At 36.0% G+C, this 20,046-nt stretch overlaps 1 protein-coding gene across 1 annotated transcript in view; it reads right to left on the bottom strand.

The window, feature by feature from the left end:
- Positions 1 to 20,046, bottom strand: part of LOC138709996 (uncharacterized) — a 59,268-nt gene that overhangs the window by 23,401 nt on the left and 15,821 nt on the right. Inside the window, exons 4-13 of the mRNA XM_069840674.1 lie at positions 19,902 to 20,031; positions 15,879 to 16,051; positions 15,193 to 15,355; positions 14,545 to 14,716; positions 9,408 to 9,586; positions 7,438 to 7,538; positions 6,248 to 6,370; positions 4,266 to 4,388; positions 3,359 to 3,557; positions 1,008 to 1,145 (exon numbers count right to left, since the gene is read on the bottom strand). Of these exons, the coding sequence (XP_069696775.1) occupies positions 1,008 to 1,145; positions 3,359 to 3,557; positions 4,266 to 4,388; positions 6,248 to 6,370; positions 7,438 to 7,538; positions 9,408 to 9,586; positions 14,545 to 14,716; positions 15,193 to 15,355; positions 15,879 to 16,051; positions 19,902 to 20,031 (1,501 nt within the window). The remainder of the gene's footprint in view (positions 1 to 1,007; positions 1,146 to 3,358; positions 3,558 to 4,265; positions 4,389 to 6,247; positions 6,371 to 7,437; positions 7,539 to 9,407; positions 9,587 to 14,544; positions 14,717 to 15,192; positions 15,356 to 15,878; positions 16,052 to 19,901; positions 20,032 to 20,046) is intronic.

Raw genomic sequence — 20,046 nt, 5'->3', positions numbered from 1 at the left:
CTACTTGTAAAAAATTGTCAACATTATCAATGTAACTTTTTATTGTTCGTTTTACTCTTGTACCATTACTGTATCTACTAGTGCTAGTCTATTTTTGGGTAACTGTTGTTGGCTAGCAAATTAATATTAATAATAAATAAAAATAAATAAATAATCAAAACTAAAGAGAACTTGAAAGAGTGAAATAAAATTTGCAATAAACATGCATGTATAAAATAGAGGCTTACTAGCATTCCTAATCATTTTTTTCAACCAAAGTTTTGAACTCCCAAATATTTTTGGTTTTTTATTTTTTTAGGAATATTTTAAAACCCAAGTTTTTAGTAGAAGATCTAAATTTTTAAGCTTTTCTTTTTTTTTGGTTACATTCACAAGACATAGAGAAACATTTCTATGCATTCATCTTATAAAATATCTCATTTATTCACTTTCAAAAAAAATTCTGAAATTTTTAATATGTTATTTTTTCTATAATTCATGAAAAAAAATTAATACAATAAACTAGCAGCATTTCTTATAAAATAAATGCATAGAAACATGTAGCTACCTCATAAATTCTTGCAGTAAAATTTTCATTAAGATAGATTAATATATGGCATAAAAAAGTTGGTGTTGAATAAAAAAAAAATAAACTTATGGAAAAATGGATTTGAAAGTAAAATGAATATTTATGTACCTATTAAAATTCTCCTCTGCTACATTCATCTAGTAACTTCATGGAGTCAACTTAGAACAAAAATTTATTAGATTTGTAATCAGGAATTTGTAAAAAAGAATTCTTTGTTGAAAAAATAATTTTGACAGCTTTTCAAATGTCACGCCCCTTTAGAGACTTAATTAAAAAACATTTTTAAACATATTTGTAATCAGGATTGAACTAAATTCATTTGGCGTATAAAAATATACATTCTAAAGAAGTGAAATAGGCAATAAAAATTTCTCGAAAATGTTTCATGGTTTTCAGTGGCGTCTCCCCTTAAGAAGAAGAAAATAGAACAGCAATTCACCTGGCTGGTAGTAATTTTGAAGTGTGTACTGCGCACATATGACGGGTCCTTGAAAAGAGGATGAACCTCCTTCCCATTTTCAATAGCTGCAAGCTTCAATCCCATTAAATGTCTGTCAACACCGCGACCCAGTGCAGCCTGAAAAAGAAATGTCAAACATTAACTATTTAATTTTAGAAACAAAAACTTACATCTGCCACTATCCTTATCCTTCTACCTATGTATCTCTTGTATCTCTCTCTGCAAAGTGCCGAATTTTCTCTCTGTCCCTGTTTCTCTTCCACTCCCAAAAAATAAAATATTGACAGTGGACTTAAGGAAATCCCAATGATTTTGTGGAACGTCTATACTTGAATTTTTTAGATGGTTATTTAACAACGCTGTATTAACTACTAGGTTATTTAGCATTAATGGGACTGGCGATAGCGAGATGGTATTTGGGGAGATGAGACCGAGGATTCGCCATAGATTAACTGGCATTTGCCTTACGGTTGGGGAAAACCTCGGAAAAAACCCAACCAAGTGATCAGCCCAAGCAGGGATCGAACCCGCACCCAAGGGCAACTTCAGATGAGCAACTTATACTATTCAAGCCTAAAAATCAGAGGTGTTGAAACTTACGTTCTTCAATGCACCTAGTTTTAGGCAATATCGTCACTCGGGAGTTTGTCGTGTTGCATACATTTTGGGATTTTTACATAAAATTGTTGCAACTTATACTATTCGACCCTAAAAATCTGAGGTCTTCAAACATATGTTCTTTAATGCACCTAGTTTTAGGCAATATCGTCACTCGAGAGTTTCTCGTGTTCCATACCTAGTTTTAGGCAATATCGTCACTCGAGAGTTTCTCGTGTTGCATACATTTAGGGATTTTTACATAAAATTGTTGCAACTTATACTATTCGATCCTAAAAATCTGAGGTCTTCAAACATATGTTCTTTAATGCACCTAGTTTTAGGCAATATCGTCATTGGAGAGTTTCTCGCGTTCCATACCTAGTTTTAGGCAATATCGTCACTCGAGAGTTTCTCGTGTTGCATACATTTAGGGATTTTTACATAAAATTGTTGCAACTTATACTATTCGATCCTAAAAATCTGAGGTCTTCAAACATATGTTCTTTAATGCACCTAGTTTTAGGCAATATCGTCATTGGAGAGTTTCTCGTGTTCCATACCTAGTTTTAGGCAATATCGTCACTCGAGAGTTTCTCGTGTTGCATACATTTAGGGATTTTTACATAAAATTGTTGCAACTTATACTATTCGATCCTAAAAATCTGAGGTCTTCAAACATATGTTCTTTAATGCACCTAGTTTTAGGCAATATCGTCACTGGAGAGTTTCTCGTGTTGCATACATTTAGGGATTTTTACATAAAATTGTTGCAACTTATACTATTCGATCCTAAAAATCTGAGGTCTTCAAACATACGTTCTTTAATGCACCTAGTTTTAGGTAATATCGTCACTCGAGAGTTTCTCGTGTTGCATACATTTAGGGATTTTTACATAAAATTGTTGCAACTTATACTATTTGATCCTAAAAATCTGAGGTCTTCAAACATACGTTCTTTAATGCACCTAGTTTTAGGCAATATCGTCACTCGAGAGTTTCTCGTGTTGCATACATTTAGGGATTTTTACATAAAATTGTTGCAACTTATACTATTTGATCCTAAAAATCTGAGGTCTTCAAACATACGTTCTTTAATGCACCTAGTTTTAGGCAATATCGTCACTCGAGAGTTTCTCGTGTTGCATACATTTAGGGATTTTTACATAAAATTGTTGCAACTTATACTATTCGATCCTAAAAATCTGAGGTCTTCAAACATACGTTCTTTAATGCACCTAGTGTTAGGCAATATCGTCACTCGAGAGTTTCTCGTGTTGCATACATTTAGGAATGTTTTGAGAGATTCATTGCATATAGTAAATTATCATTTGTACAATCATATAAATGAACAATAAAAAATGACCCCGTCAGAGATAGCTACTCTCTTAATTTTTAATAGCCACCTCGATTAAAATAAATAAATTATAATAATAAAAATTAATATTCAGAGGAGGGGAGGGGGGAACTCTTTAATTAAGAAATTAAATTTTCTTTTTATTGACTGATCAGTAGGCTGAACCTTTTACTGGTTACCCTTTAAAAAAGGGCAGCTACCCAACATTTTGGGGTCTCTGTCTACATAAAATTGTTACAACCTATCCTATTCCAGTCTAAAAATCTGTGGTCTAGTAATAATATTGACATGTCCTTTCTTAATAATGGCACAGTTATTCATATCTCAATAAAACAGAGTGTTGTCTCTCAAACATGCAATAAGCGCCTCTATTTACCTCTGTAGCATATTGCTTATGGTACTGGATAGCTGCCAAGAGAGCATTTTTCTTTTCCTCGGTAGGACATGCAGAATCCAGCATTGCCTTTGCAAATTCAACAGACTCTCTTGAACAGGAACGGATAGTTTCTGTACGACCCAAATAGAACAGACGAGTACCAGCTGATTCATAATGTGCCGCCGGTTCGTTGTGGAGTCTGAAACAATATACAGTATTAAGTGTCTGAAAGCACTCTGGTACTCATTTCACATGCAGCAACAACAACTTTTTCTCCAAGTTCGTTGTCAGTGGTCAAGTGGTTGCATGCAGACAACACATGCAAGTGTATGCACGAACAGATAGATATACACATACAGTAGAACCTCGATTATCTGTCATAATAAAAGGGAGGAATAGTTAATCGAAAAAGACAAATAACCCATTGTGCTTGTTCTTACCTTATAAAAAAAGTCTGCATCACTTTTTTTCTGAACTTTACTACCAGCAATTTTATTTCTTTTTAATCTCCATTCTAATTCTCCGAAGTAAAACAATGTCTGGAATGAAGTGTCATCTTCTTGCTCAAAACCTCATGAGTTTCTCTGCTGATTCAAGTGCAGTTTACAGTGAAACACGAGAATCACGCACTATCGTCAATGTCACTCACATGTAGATCGAATTTTAGCTAGGCTCTCGTGATTAATTTGGGGGAAAAAGCGAGATCATTGGATAATAGATGGTCAGTAATTCGAGAGATGGATAATCGAAATTCTACAGTATTCTGATGTTCAAAGATACATGACCCCTACTAATTGATAGTGACTGATAATTTGTGTTTAAATTTTTTGCTCCTTTGCTATATGCATTGTTCATAACACTATTAGTGATAATGGAGCCATGGAAATCTTACATTTAGGTAATTTACCTGTAATAAGCCAACTGAAGTGCCATCTGGACGTAACTGTCGGGACTTAATTTAAATTCTTTAATTTTATTTTTTCCATATCCTGGGTATGTACTTGACAAGAAAGCAGTGTCTTCAACTAGTCTGAAATAATAATTAAAAAAAAAAAAACAAATAATTATTTATTTTTTATTCATTTATGATGATATTAATTTTATAGACAACAGCCATTGGCCAATAATAGCCTAGGACAATTGATACACTAATAATACAATAATATAAATTGAAGTCAATATTTACAATGACTATTTCGTTTATATGACGTCATTCCATTTTCGACCAATTAAGTGTAATGAAATTTTGAATTCCAACCAATCATAGTCAGACTTTGCGATAATTTCTGCAGCTAGATTTATTGCTATCAATTTATCGCATGTTCATTCTTTTGTTTAGTCGTTGTCGCCAACTGTTTCCCCGTAAATTAATGATCATGAATACATTAAGAAGCAACTACACGGTTAAACTTTTCTTTCAACTTTAAAGCAATGAATGCAAGATTGATATTTAATATTAATTAATATATTTACGCAGTGAAGACCACATTCAAAACGGCGCACTATGTAGACACTAAATCTTTATGCATCTTAATTGAACGTACCTTTTAAACTTGATTCTTTCAATATTCTTCCCAGATTGCACGCATACGCGATTGGAATATTGAACTGTGTAGATGCAGCTTTAGTTCCGTTACACACTACAGCGAGAATGCGTTTGTCAAGCTATAAAAATTGCTTTCGTGTAGCACTCATTGTAAGTAACGGTCGAAACAAGGCACAGCTGACATTGGTCCTGCTTCCACAGGAGGCCTAACGTAACCTATAAAATTGTAGCTTATAACATTTGTATTGAAATTAAACAATTAATAGACGTTCAAATTTATGTAACATCATCGCATATCAAACTCAAAGACCTTGCATAGTAATAATGTCTTTGATCAAACTGCCTTTCGTATGGCGTAATAAAATTCGTGTTTTAATTAGGCCTATCTATACCGAGATGGCTTCACTGTGTAGCAACATGTCTCGCTGTGAATACATAAGCATTAATATATAGCTGTCCCCACTGTTACTGTTAAATTAAATTATGATTTCAGCAGATAATGAAAATGTATTTGTTATAATAATAACAGAAAAGTGCAGTACATGTAATTAACATTGTTAAACCTGTATTTCGCTTTTCGCAATTGGCATTACTGAATAATAACATCGAATTTCTTTATTGCAATAATCGATATTCATCTACAAGTATTTCAACTTCACAATGCCTGAATAGGTTAAGTATTCGTTAATATACAATTATTAACATTTTGTGATCGAATTTTAGGGATATATTTTTTAAATTTTTATTTTATTCACGAAATAGTCCTAATAAATGTCACTCGAGGTCTGAGATTTCCCAGATATCCACTCGCTTCGCTCGTGAATTTATCGGCAGATCTCAGACCTCTCGTGACATTACTACAGATAATAATAACAAATTTAAAATAAGTAAATTAATATTATAATGTTAAACAAAGGATACAAATAAAAATAAAAACGAAGAATTTTTCTTAATTGGTGATATATTATACAAAGAAATGTTACAAAGAAAATTAAACACAATTTTACAAGAATAAATAAATTATGTGTCATTGCCAAGAGCATTCTGGTTGGTTGGTTGGTTTCTAATGCCAGGCGTTTGACAATAAAGTCATTTGACCTCTTGCACTCCAATATTTTTCAAAGATATTATCATGACCAGCCACTGAAGCACAGATTTTGAGGTGTTCCGAATCCATTTCTTGGTTTGGCCAAGAGCATTCTAAGTCTATACATTGTAGCATTACATTATTTTCTCTAATGACAAGTGAAAGTCACACTTCTGCATTACACTGACATGAACAATGAAGAATTAATTCTGTAATTACAGAAAATATATGAAATTGACTTCCGTGTGATACTTACTTATCCAAATTGGTTTTTGCAACTTCGATAGCTTTCTTGATATTTGAACTAACATTGAATTCCAATTTTTCTATTTCTGGAAATTTAGAACTGTCTCCAGATGTGCCTTTTGGCAGCTTCGCCCTGAAATAACAAATAAAGAGTTCTATTTAAAATACTTCCAATTATGGATGATTTATATAAACTATGAAAACACAATCAAGGAAGAAATTAAAAAGAAATGCACTATGCAAATAAAAGAACATCATGTAATTCTACTCGTTATATTATAACAGATTTCTGTTGGTTTTCAAACAGAAATTGTTCTGTTTCAATTGTGCACCAGTCTCTATTGTGTTGCCTTTTACTTTCAAATTATGCTAATTTACTTTGTAACTAACAAACGAACACGAAGTAACAGATCCGGAAAATCTGCAGAACTTCTTGGCATTAAAGATAACTTTGTTGTATGAACAATACTGGGAAGCCAGGAATTTTTTTTTTTTTTTTTTCACTTATGTTATTTATTATCTATTAGAGCTTGGCAATTTCAGGCTTCTTGTACTGGTACCTACTGCATGTATGCGACATAAGTATATACATGCGTGCAAATGTGTACACACCCACACAATACATTACATACATACTAAAAACTATACTTACTTTAAAAAAAATTAAAACTGCGAATTTATAATTGTGTATCGGAGACATGGACCATACGAAAACAAAAAATTAAATAAAAAATAATTAAATAAATAAAAAGAAGAAGAAGAAAAAATTAAAGGTGTCAAAAATACTTGGACCCATGAAGGATTTTAAAGGTAATATCACAATTCGTAAAGATTTTCACTTCTTAGATCTGTAAATGTGAAAGCATGGAATATACCCATATCTGTCTATTATCTGAGGCCTATTCCACAAAGGTATGGCGTACATTACAAGTTAATTCTGTAATAAGGAGTGTAAATTGCTAGAGTTTCTGTTCCATAAAAGAGTTTTCTGCCGTTGTACTTTACCACTCCATACTTACACATTACCAGTGAAGTTCCATGACTGTATTCCACAAAAGTACTAGTATTTGCAACTTATTAGTAAACTGTCAAGTATTCTTTTAGCAATGAAAGAATGTCCGGCAAACAACACAGCTGTGGCAATCAGAGTCTATAGTGTTAAGAAGGCCAATAATTCAGATATGCGAGTTGATAACTTACATGAAATCCAAGGCAAAGTTCATGAGCATGGCGATGGGCACTGCCTCAGCAGGGCTGTGCTCTACTGTGATTCCCACTTCTCCGTCACGTCCAACAACAATCTACAGCAGAAGGTAACAGACATTAAACCTGGCGAGAATGATTTCCTCTTCTATAAAGCTTATTTGACTTGATACATGGTGGATTCCTGTAATATGGGGACAACAGAAATCCCACCGGGCACTGAACATTACATTGAACATTTGTTTGTTGAAACGAATATTTATACCCTAAGTGGGATTTGATCATGGCTTTCATATAACGCTACAGCAATGACCGTTAACTTTACATATACGGGAACCAGCTGGACCTTGACAATATAACATAAAATTAATTACCAAAAATACTGTATTCAGAAATGAATACTGCTAGGCAATATTTTTCATTGCTTTCTGTTGTGTCATTTGACTGTCTCAAAGGTAGAGTGAAAAAGGAGAAGAAAGATGTGATAGGGGATTAATAGGATTCCTGTACCTGCGAAAAACGTTTATGTTGCCTGTTATTGTTATTATTATTATTATTATTATTATTATTATTATTATTATTAATGGGATAACAATTAATGAAACCTTAACTTATGTAATATAAAGTACAGTGAAATCTCTCCTTACAGACACTCGTCATATACGGACAGATTTTTATGTCCCAACTGAAATAATATAGAAATAATGATAAATTTAACTCTAGTTTATGGACACTCTCAGACAGGGACACGGACAGCTGTTTCACAGTCCTAAAGCTTGCTTTACCTCCTGACTGTGGACAGAACTTGGCTTTCAAGACCTAATGTGTTACAAGAATGGAAAATTTAGTTTTGAGAACTGTACAGAAATTCCTTAAAACATTAAAGAAGACAATAAGGGGGTCTCGTAGGCTACCACTAGCCCAGTCAGCTACCCCTTGTTAGCTGGAAGTGTGTGGATAAAGAAAGTCATAAAATTTAACCTGTCTGATGGGTCCAAGGTTTCCGCGATCGTGAAATTATATTCGATACATTACAGGATTAGTAGGATTATTCTCTTCACTTCAATAAATTGTTCTGTTTCAAGAGACATGACACCTGAACCCAAAGGTTAAGTTGAAAACTATAAATTACAGTACTGCATAACTGTAGACCTGGAATAAAATTGCATGGCACAGTACTGTATTTTCCTTTTTTGGTCTTCTCTACTGTAGTTCAAAGTTGCAAAGAATTTACTGTAGTACAGTAGACTGTATTTAGAATTAAACTACAGTAATCCATTTAATTTAAAGCGTGAAGGGATACATAATGCACATTATAAATTTACTGTTAGATTGGGAAGCCTCCCTCCCAATAAAGGACACTTCCCAGATGTGGACAGATTGTTACGTCCCTTCCATGTCCGTAAATGAGAGGTTTCATTGTACTCATAAAACTACTCTAAAATGTAACCATTTCCTAAATAGTGTCCTAATAAACAGAGAAGATTGTATAAGAGACATAGGCATTTTACTTGACAGTAAATTATATTTCCATAATCATGCTAATTACATATACAAATATTCCATAAGAATGCTAGAAATAATAAGGTCTATTAACTTCTTTTTCTACACCTGATTTTCTTTTAATGTTATATTATACAGACATCAACTACTTCTTCAGAGTTACACCATAAATGAATAACAATGACGGAGAATTGTTGGGATGTCACAGGGGAATTGGAATACCTAGAAAAAAACCCATGTTGTCTGGACCACATGCTTGCCCTATACAAGTTATATTCAGAGTGGATGAACTGGGATGTGAACCCGGGCCCCTGGCTTATAAGCCCATCATGGTAGCAATGAGTCACTGGCAGTTTGTCTTGACTATGTTTTCTATATTATTCGAAAATTGATTTCTTATATATAATTAAAAAGAAACTACATAAAAACTAAAATTCAAGTTTATAATTAACATCTACACTTACCTGAATAGTTTTGTCAAACCAGCGATTTCCTGAACTACCTTTGCTGCCACCTCCATGTACAATTTGCTGGGCAGCTAAAGTGGCGACATTCGGAGCACTAAGGTGAGAGGACGGACCATCCAGACAAAGAAGAAACAGTGAGGTCTCAATATTTTCTACACTGTTACGATTTGTTTGATCTGTGAAATAAAGATATACGTAAATGCCCCTGTAACAACCGAATTTTAGGTTTTAAGTAAATTACCCATAGAAGATAATAATTTCAGGTTCAGTTCTTGAAAGAATTTTCTGAACATAATAAGGCAGTTTTATTGTTAAGAGTATAGAACAGAAGGGATTGTATGTCTTAGCTAAGGACATATATGAGGGTCATTTCATAAGCAATGGGAACTATATCAGCCAATAAAGCTGCAGGAATAGAAATTCCCTATGTGCAATTGAACATCACTGGAATGTGCTTCGCAATGCTAGTACCAAATTGGGTCTGGGTACAGGAGACAATGGATAAGGGAAAATGAAAGATGCGTAAATAGAAATCATTGTTTTATTATGCACAAAAATAAACAGTTCAGCTAACACCCTTCAAAATAATCCCCCAAGGCTTCCACACATCTTTTCCAACGATGATGCAGGTGTTGAATACCATCGGCTGTGTGTGATTTGTTTATATGTACCATCTCTTGTCGAAATGCTGTTAAGATGTCCTCCCTGTTTGCAAACCGCTTCCCACACAGCAGCTTCTTCAATTGTGTAATGAGATCAAAGTCACATAGACTGAGATCAGGCGAGTAGGGAGGATGTTCCAAGATTTCCCACCCCTACCACTGCAAAAGGATCCTGAAAGGAGCTGCAGTGTGGGTTGTTACGGTATCATGGAGAATTACGGCATTGTCCAGCAGTGCTGGACGTGTTCTCCAAATTGAGGAGCGTTTTTGCAAAAGTCGATAGATGCAGAAATTTTCGATAGTGAGTTACATAGGGATATCGTATGTCTTCTACCTCCGGAATCGATCTATGAAATCAGATTTACCAAAACTTGATTCATACCGTATGTAGAGACTACCAAACCTTCCAGGTTTTTTCAAAACTCGATAGATCCTCTCACTTAGTGTAATTTCTGTAAAATCTTGATTTCTGCATCTATCGACTTTTGCAAAAACGCTCCTCAATTGTACAGAGCAGATGGTACATCAGGAATGATCTGTAGTATTGGACATTGATAGTGTGGCCCTCATGAACAGAATGACACTCCAGAACACCTTGCTGTCATACGCCAAAATGATCGTGACCTTTCTGCTGTTCAACTATGCTTACATTCAGCTTGGAGCACAGCCTCTAGCATACTAACCTTTGCATGTGCTGTTAACTAGCCACCAATGCACACAGGTGTAATCTGGCAGTGGCATCCCATACAGTGTACAACAGGTTTTAAAATGTATATACTGAACTAATTACATTTTCGGTTATTCGGAAGATATAACATAGTTGCCAATACTTATGAAAGATGTACAGATAAGCCTAAACAACATAAGATTTCTCCTTCAGATGATGATTTCTCTTCTTTAAAAATGATTTATTATACATGCTATTATGTTGCTCAGTCTCTTTCTTTACCTTTGATTTTAACAAGTCGAGATCATTGTCTGCTATTGGAAATTTGCGCAGTTCAGAGCAGAAGTGGTGTAAATAATTTCAAGGAAAAATTGTTCCGGGGTCGGGTATCGATCCTGGGACCCTTCGCTTAGCGCGCGAATGCTCTAGCGACTGAGCTACCCTAGGAATCATACACGACACCGTCACAATTTTTTTTTCCTTTATGTCACACAACTCACATGAGCTGACAAGATGCCAAACTCAACTATGAGTGCACACAAATGCTGTGTGACTTAAACTGTGGCTTTCTGTTAACGTACCTCCAGTAACGAATGTATTATGCAAATCTGGCCCCGGAACAATTTTTCCTTGAAATTATTCAAACCTGCTTTACAGGGAGCTACTACCTGAAAGCCAGATTTGCATAATACATTCGTTACTGGGGGTACGTTAACAGAAAGCCACAATTTAAGTCACACAGTATTTGTCTGCACTCATAAGTTAGTTGAGTTCTGGCGTCTTGTCAGCTCATTTGAGTTGTGTGGATATAAAGAAAAAATTGTGACGGTGTCGTGTATGGTTCCTGGGGTAGCTCAGTCAGTAGAATGTTTGCACGCTAAGCGAAGGGTCCCGGAATCGACACCCGACCCCAGAACAATTTTTCCTTGAAATTATTCAAACCTGCTTTACAGGGAGCTACTACCTGAAAGCCAGATTTGCATAATACATTCGTTACTGGAGGTACGTTAACAGAAAGCCACAATTTAAGTCACACAGTATTTGTCTGCACTCATAAGTTAGTTGAGTTCTGGCGTCTTGTCAGCTCATTTGAGTTGTGTGGATATAAAGGAAAAATTGTGATGGTGTCGTGTATGGTTCCTGGGGTAGCTCAGTCAGTAGAATGTTTGCACGCTAAGCAAAGGGTCCCGGAATCGACACCTGGCCCCAGAACAATTTTTCCTTGAAATTATTCAAACCTGCTTTACAGGGAGCTACTACCTGAAAGCCAGATTTGTATAATACATTCGTTACTGGAGGTACGTTAACAGAAAGCCACAATTTAAGTCACACAGTATTTGTCTGCACTCATAGTTGAGTTCTGGCGTCTTGTCAGCTCATTTGAGTTGTGTGGATATAAAGGAAAAATTGTGACGGTGTCGTGTATGGTTCCTGGGGTAGCTCAGTCAGTAGAATGTTTGCACGCTAAGCGAAGGGTCCCGGAATCGACACCCGGCCCCAGAACAATTTTTCCTTGAAATTATTCAAACCTGCTTTACAGGGAGCTACTACCTGAAAGCCAGATTTGCATAAAAGTAGTGTAAGTCAAAAATGGGTAATGAGGGTTAAAGTAAACATTCTGTAAAATACAGCGCAAAGTAGGAATTAATATTCAATTCATTTAAACTATTAGTAGTCAGTGGATAGCACGAAGGACATATTAATTGCTATTTTGCGCTGTATTTTACAGAATTTTTACTTTAAACCTCATTACTCAATTTTGACTTACACCACTTCTGCTCTGAACGGCTCATTTAGCCTTTTCATTCTAAATCCAATAACAAAGTTCCAGTGGATGAGTTCACAAAATATAAAATAGGGAGGAAGCTAAAATACCTTTCTTTGAAAACATATTAAGGCCTGAACTGATACTGAAAGTGTACCTAAGAAAAATATTATAAATAAACAACCTACATAGAGACAAAGGGCTTGATGTCTTATTTCTTTCCCTGTATCATGCAAATATAAATCCAATTGAGCTGGTGTGGGCGGCATTATGCAGAACTGCAAAGGAGCTGACATAATGATTCTACAAATACGAAATACTTACGTGATGTGTGAACAATTGTAATACAGAGAATTCGAGGAAATACTACGATCACATTAAGAAGATCGAGATGCACTGATGAACAATAAAATAGATTAGATTGTCATATTCCAAAGGAGGGAAATTACATCAGCAACAATATCACTACAGAAGATTAATCAAAGTAAGGTACGAGGCGCATCCAGAAAGTAAGTTTCCCTATTTTTTTTAAAAAAAGAACACACACTTTCAGGAAAACATTTATTGGCAACAGGTACAGCAATGTTTCAGCTATTTTTCAACATAGCCACCATCAGAATTGAGACATTTGTCGTATCGTGGGATCAACTTTTGTATCCCTCTGTCGTAGAACTCTGCCGCCTGTGAATGGAACCAGCGTGTGACAGACGTCTTCAGCTCTTTGTCGTTGCCAAAACGCTCACCGGAGGACAGGAATTTCTTGAGGTGCAAGAAAACGTGAAAATCGCTGGGAGCAAGATCAGGACTCTAGGGTGGATGATGAAACAACTCCCAGCCAAATTCCGTCAAAACAGCTGATGTGCGCCGAACCGTATGTGGACGAGCATTGTCATGGAGGAGCACAACACCTGCAGTAAGCATTCCACGCCTCTGATTTGAATGGCACGTCGCAATTTTCACATTAACGGTCAGCGTTCACTGCTTCACCTCTTGGAAGGAAGTCAATGAGCAGAATGCCCTTCTTGTCCCAGAACACCGTGCACATCACTTTCTGTACCGACAGCGTCTGTTTGAATTTCGTCCTGACCGGAGATCCACTATGCCGCCAATGCATTGACTGCTGCTTGGTTTCCGGGGTGAAGTGCGAAATCCAAGTCCCATCGCCCGTGACGATCCTGTCGAGGAACTCATCGCCGTCATCGTGATACTGTTGCAGAAATGTCAGTGCTGCTCCTAAACGTTGCATTTTGTGTTCGGGTGTCAGGTTTTTCGGCACCCACCTGGCACACACTTTTTTGAACAGCAGGTGCTTAGTGACAATCTCATGCAACAAGGATCGCGATATCTGCGGAAAATGGCTGCTCAGCTTCGTAATCGTGAAGCGACAGTTCTCCATGATGCACTGCTGCACCAGCTCAACACAATCATCATTGATGAGGGACGGTTGCCCACTGCGCAAAACTGCCTACACCAGCGACGCACCGTCTGCTTACTCATGATGTTCGGCCCATAGACCTGACAGAGCTGCCGATGAATATCGATTGGCGCAATGCTTTGTGCATTAAAGAACTTTATCACCGACCGAACCTCGCAGGCGGTGGGAGAAGGAATAAGAGCTTCCATTTTGGACCACTGCTGCCATGCTACTGGCACCAGGCGGGACCTGTCTGGCTGGCATATGATTGATACGTCATAGATCTGTTACGCATGAGCAATTGACAAGGCTAATTACGTTTACTTTCAAGGGGAAAAAATCGGGAAACTTACTTTCTGGATGCGCCTCGTAATTTGGCCTCACCAAACACAGGGGCGCTATTTTAAACGAGTCTCACGCTTACTACATCAGGTTACTTTGAAAAGATGCAGCAGTCTACACAAACACCAATTTGAAATCACAACTACTTACCATACATAAAAAATAGTTTACAAAACAGTTTCTAAAAACACATTGAAAGTATACTCCAGGTTTGGACAGACCTATCTATCATCATGATATTTTGTCACCAACAATAAAGGAAGAATGAGTCCACTGGTACATACCTTTCACCAATTCTTTATATACTTGGGCCCATGTATCTCTGTGTTCTGAAGTCAAAATTCCAACAGGTTCTGCTACTTTTGGAGACGAATTTATCACTGCTTTTAATTGACCAAATATCTTCTCGGGCTTTAAAATCTCGCCATTATTATCATAAGCAGGGACCTTGAAGAACTACAAAGACAAACAAGTATTTCATTGAAAATTGTTGTAACCATAATTGTTCTAACTGTGTAATACAGAAATATATCCTTAAAAATTAACCAGTTTAATGCTATCTAATGGAAAATGATCTGTGAAACTCATTTGTAGGAAACTTTTCTCTGGAGTAGAAATTTTTATTTTGTTGCATTTGAAAAATATCCCTTCATATTTCTATAGAAGTACCTCTAAAATTCATTCTTAAAATATAATCGTTTATTTTGAAATTCTGAAGGCTGGTATCAAAATTATGCTTCAGGCATTTTAAAGAATGTGCTTTTGAAGTAAAATGTTAGAGATTTTGAATTTATATCTAAAAATGGTTTAGATACATCCATTTTAATGAATTACTATATGTATGTGAAAGGTATTTTACTTGTTCAATCCTGATTGGATTTAATATGAGATAACATTTAATTATCTTTAATATAGTATATGTTTATACATACATTATTGTTATGAACAACCGCAATGTGCTTGACAGGACATGAAGGATCGCTGTACTGCATTGTGTCATATGTCGGTGCTGGAATTCGACATGTGCCATATATCCTCTTGTATTGTGTCATGTCCAATGGTTCTTTACCCATCATATCAATTGGTATTTTATCCCTGAAACGTAATAAACACGTGCCATAACTACTCAATAAAATTTTGGACATTTCTATAAACTTTGCAAAGTCAGGTTGGGTGGGGGAAAATTATAACATTAGGAGTAAAGAAGCAGATAAACTGAAATGTAAGCTAGTACCGGTACTCTTTTCATTGTACCAGAGTCTACATGCAGAATAAGCATAAACGCTGCTATTTATAGGACTTTTTCCACTCATGCCACTCATGTGGACACCCTGAGAAGGTCGCTGAACATATCCTTCTGGAATGTTAAGTCCTGAACAACATATTCACTTTTTGAGATTATATCCTTGAGAAAAAAAAACTCTTAACTCTGTGGGCAAAGTTGCTTTTGCTTTTGAAACAACCAGAATTTTAACTACAAAATTAAGGGAAAAAAGTGTGCTTAAAAGCCACTGCAGTTTTCATGCTGTGGTATACATAACATATGCCTTAAAACCAATCAATCAATGCCCTTGTGAGCTGATAAAGTTTTAGTATTAGAGAAACAATAAAATCTTACTTATCAATATCTGATTTGTAGGTCAAGGCTGCGTAAGTAAGGTCAGCTGCATAGCGAAGGTATTCGTCTTCACTTCCAAAGCGCTGGCGTGGAAATACAAGGCCTGGGCTCGAGTGAACTACCACAGGTAGTCGATATCCTAAGTAGGCATTTTTAAGCCACCATTCTGCTAACTACAACAAAACAATGAGATTTTTGTTCAATTCCCAACTGTAAAATAAATATGTTAAATTATTTGGGATACCACTTATGATGTGAAGTGAAAAGATTTTTAGATCATGACAGTTAAATTTCAACAGATATTAGGAATGTTAAATGCACTTATCAAGCCTAGTGAAGTTTAAAAACTATAAAACTTCAAGCATTCCACACTAGATGTAATAGTGACGAAATTACGACACTTTAGGAATAAGACTTATTGAGACTAAACAAAGAAGAACTTAAACTTCTCAAAAGAGCAACTGAGATATACTTTGTCAGAGCAGAAAAAATTACGAAATTCTAAAAAAAAAAATCTCTAGAAATCACATCCATATTCGATAAAACGAAAAAATATACATACAACTAAATGCAACATGTTACAATACGGTAATCAAAAATTCAGACTATCTCTAAAAATTTTGCCAGGGAAATGAGGTTTTAATAAGATCTCTAAAACGTTGACAGATGAAATTAATTTGTTCGCTGAAAACGACTAACAATGACAACTCCAACTATTATGCACACACATTTCATGTCATTCATCATTTGAACTGTCTAAAACTTCCGTCAACTTTACCCTTACAAATTACATTAACAGAAGCAAATTTTCAAGCGTGTATAAAAATTATACAAGCAAAGACTAAATGTGAAAGACACGAAAGTGTAAACACGAGATAATTAGAGAGGGGAGAAAGTTGGAGAGGCAGAGAGAGAGAGAAAAGGGGGAAAAGATAGGGAGGAGAGAAAGTGAGTGAGACAGAAAGAGAGAGTGGGAAGACTATGCTAAGTGAACAAACATCTAACGGTTTAAAAAAATCACACTTCTGTATAAATTACAGTTTTACAATGCCCCGAATATAATATTTAGTGTATTCTCTCTGCAAACGAAGTTCCCTGTTCTGAATATTTACAATATGAACACTGATACTCTCGATAAATTTAGCCTTCTGTAAACACACGTTTCTCAATGTCTAGGAGAAAAAAACACATGGTCTTGTTTAGATTGACGTACTCCAATAAGTGCCAACACCAGAGAGACCTTATAGTAAGGTCTATATACATAGATAGCTGAGAACATAGCATCGTGATTCATTGTGACAGCAGTCGTAGTAGAGATATGTGTTGCAAATGCTTACTGTATCTTCTGACGTAGAACTACGTCTTTCTCGTCACTAGATACGTATTGAGGAGTAACTTGGGAATCGAGTGTCACATAAAAATGCAACCCTGTTGCTGCTACAAGCGGAAGACAAGAAGAATAAGGGAAATACAAGGACAAGTAAAAAACAAGAAGAAAGGGAATACAAAGTGAACAAGGCCAAGACAAGGAGAACAAGGGGAAAACTAGAAGAATGGAGGGAAAACAAGGAGCAGACAAGGAGAACAAGGGGATACGAGGTCAAGGTACAACAAGAACAACAAGGGGAAGACAAGGACGACAAAGAAAATACAAGGTGAATAAGGGGAAGACGAGAAGAACAGGGTGAAGACAAGGAGAACAAGGGAAATACAAGGAGACAAAGGGAATACAAGAAGGACAAGGGAATTCAAGGACGACAAGGGAATGCAAGGAGAACGAGGGGAATACAAGCAGGTCAAGGGGAACACAAAGAGAAGACTACAAGGAGAACAAGGGGATTACAAGAAAGACAAGCCGAATACAAAGAGGATAAGGGGAATACAAGGACAAGGGAAATACAATGACAACAAGAAAAATACAAGGAAAGAAAGGGGAATACAAGGTGGACAAGGGGAATGCCAAGAGGAAATTGGAAATATGAGGACAATGCGACTACAGGGAGGTCAAGGGATATATGTAAGGAGGACAATGGAGTGTAAGGAAGACAAGAGGAATACAAGGACAAGGGAAATACAAGGACGTCAAGGGGAATACAAGGACAAAAGGAACATAAGGAGGATTAGAGGAATATAACAGACAAGTACCCAATAACAACGGAGAAATACCCAATGACAAACAACCAATGACAATGGACAAATGTTCACTGATAATGGATAAATATTCAATGACAATGGGCAAAGATTTACTGAAAACAAGCAATCAATGAAAATAGATAAACATTCAGAAAATTAATGAAAATGGACAAACATTGCTGACAATAAACAAACATTCAATGACAATGGATACAAAGCATCTATCAGCTAATATCAAATAACTGCTAACAACAGGCAAATATCTAAATCCTAGAAGTAAGTCATATCCATGCAATGTTCAACTAGTGTCTTAACAGCTGCATATACCATGGCTAGCAATTTATATAGTATGAATAAATTGCTACAGGTGTGAACAAAGAAGGATGATCCCCTGTCCAAGTGGACAGGTGTTTGATTCCAATTTATATTCAAGGATTATCTCTTTGTGTGATGACTTGAGTGTGAACACATGTTTATATCAAATTAATCCCATTACTATAAGCACAGCTGATTGAATAAACATGTAAATGTGTAGGTAGTAGGAAGACTCATTACAATAACATGAAGAGGTTAGAGGGAATATCTGAAAGCTTCAAGCAACATCCCTTAACAAACAAAGAGAGAAGAAAATATATCCAAGTTCAGTGAAAGGATGCAGAAGATAAGGTAATCCGTGTAAGAAATTAAGATGTACAAAATGATACTTAACATATCGACAACCCTGTTCAAAACGGAAACAACTCAAAATTTAAAGTTTTGAGAAACCTGAATTTTAAAGCTTCATGTTACTGTGAAAAATTCAATTCCAACACTCTAATTCAAGGGTCCTTTTTATTTTTCACGGCAATATTAAGCTTTAAAATGCAGGTTTCACAAAATTTTAAATTTTGAGTTGTTTCCCTTTTGAACTCGGTTGTCAATAAATAGTTTAAAGGATAAATTACATGAAGACAAATTCTGTTAAGACACCACATTTGATGAGGATGACAGAAGTGAGACTTTCGAAAAGAGCCAAGAGTTTCAGAGAATAAAAATATAAGAAACAAAACATAGCAAGACAGCTACAACTGGTAACACTGCTATGGAAGCAAAATAGTACATTCCCTAGAGAGGCCTCGTCTGTCTAGCTGAATGTTAATACAGATTTCTTATATAGAAGACAAACTCATTGGTACAGCTCAGTTAGCTGAGGCACTTGCCTGTTAATCTGGAGTTGCACTTGGACACGAGTTTGATTCCCACTTGGGCTGATTTCCTGGCTGGGTTGTTTCAAGATTTTCCTCAACTATAAGGCGAATGTCAGATAATCTATGGCGAATTCTCGGCCTCATCTCGCCAAATACCATCGATACTAAATAACCGAGTTGTTGATACAGCGTCGTTAAATAACCAACTTAAAATAAAAGAAGACAATACAAAGTCTATACCAAATGAATCTTACCAAACGAAAAACATATCCAGACTTGTAAAAATTTCGACAATAGGAGGAGGAGGAGGAGGAGGAAGAGGAGGAGGAAGAGGAGGAATAAGAGGAGGAGGAGGAAGAGGAGGAGGAGGAAGAAGAAGAGGAGGAGGAGGAAGAGGAGGAGGAGGAAGATGAGGAGGAGGAGGAGGAGGAGGAGGAGGAAGAGGAGGAGGCAACTGAAATTTGTACACCATAAATTCTACCTTGAATTTGAATGCAGTGTTGGCACAAAAAACCAACATACTGTACCAAACAACCATTCAGATAATAGCTTCCTTTCTAGTGAATAGAAACAATAGTAGGCCTACAATTGTATAAAACATTAAAAAAATATTTATGAAATGAAATTCGTAATACATCATCAAATTAATTCCATGCTAATAGGGTTACAATCCAGATTCTATAATACTTAAATAAAATCCTACCCAATTTTCTGTATTTTTGGCTCTTTGCTCTAGAATTTCCTGTAGTTTCGGTCCATCTCCTTCACTGAAGTCTTTCACAAGACGTGCTGTTGTTGACAGTTCTGTTGGTGTTAGAAGAGGTTCCACTGATCTGAAAAATTAAAAT

Source organism: Periplaneta americana, chromosome 12, assembly GCF_040183065.1.
Source record: "Periplaneta americana isolate PAMFEO1 chromosome 12, P.americana_PAMFEO1_priV1, whole genome shotgun sequence".
NCBI classification, from domain to species: domain Eukaryota; kingdom Metazoa; phylum Arthropoda; class Insecta; order Blattodea; family Blattidae; genus Periplaneta; species Periplaneta americana.
The sequence above is the reverse complement of the archived record's forward strand: the minus strand, read 5'-3'. Positions and strand labels throughout refer to the sequence as shown.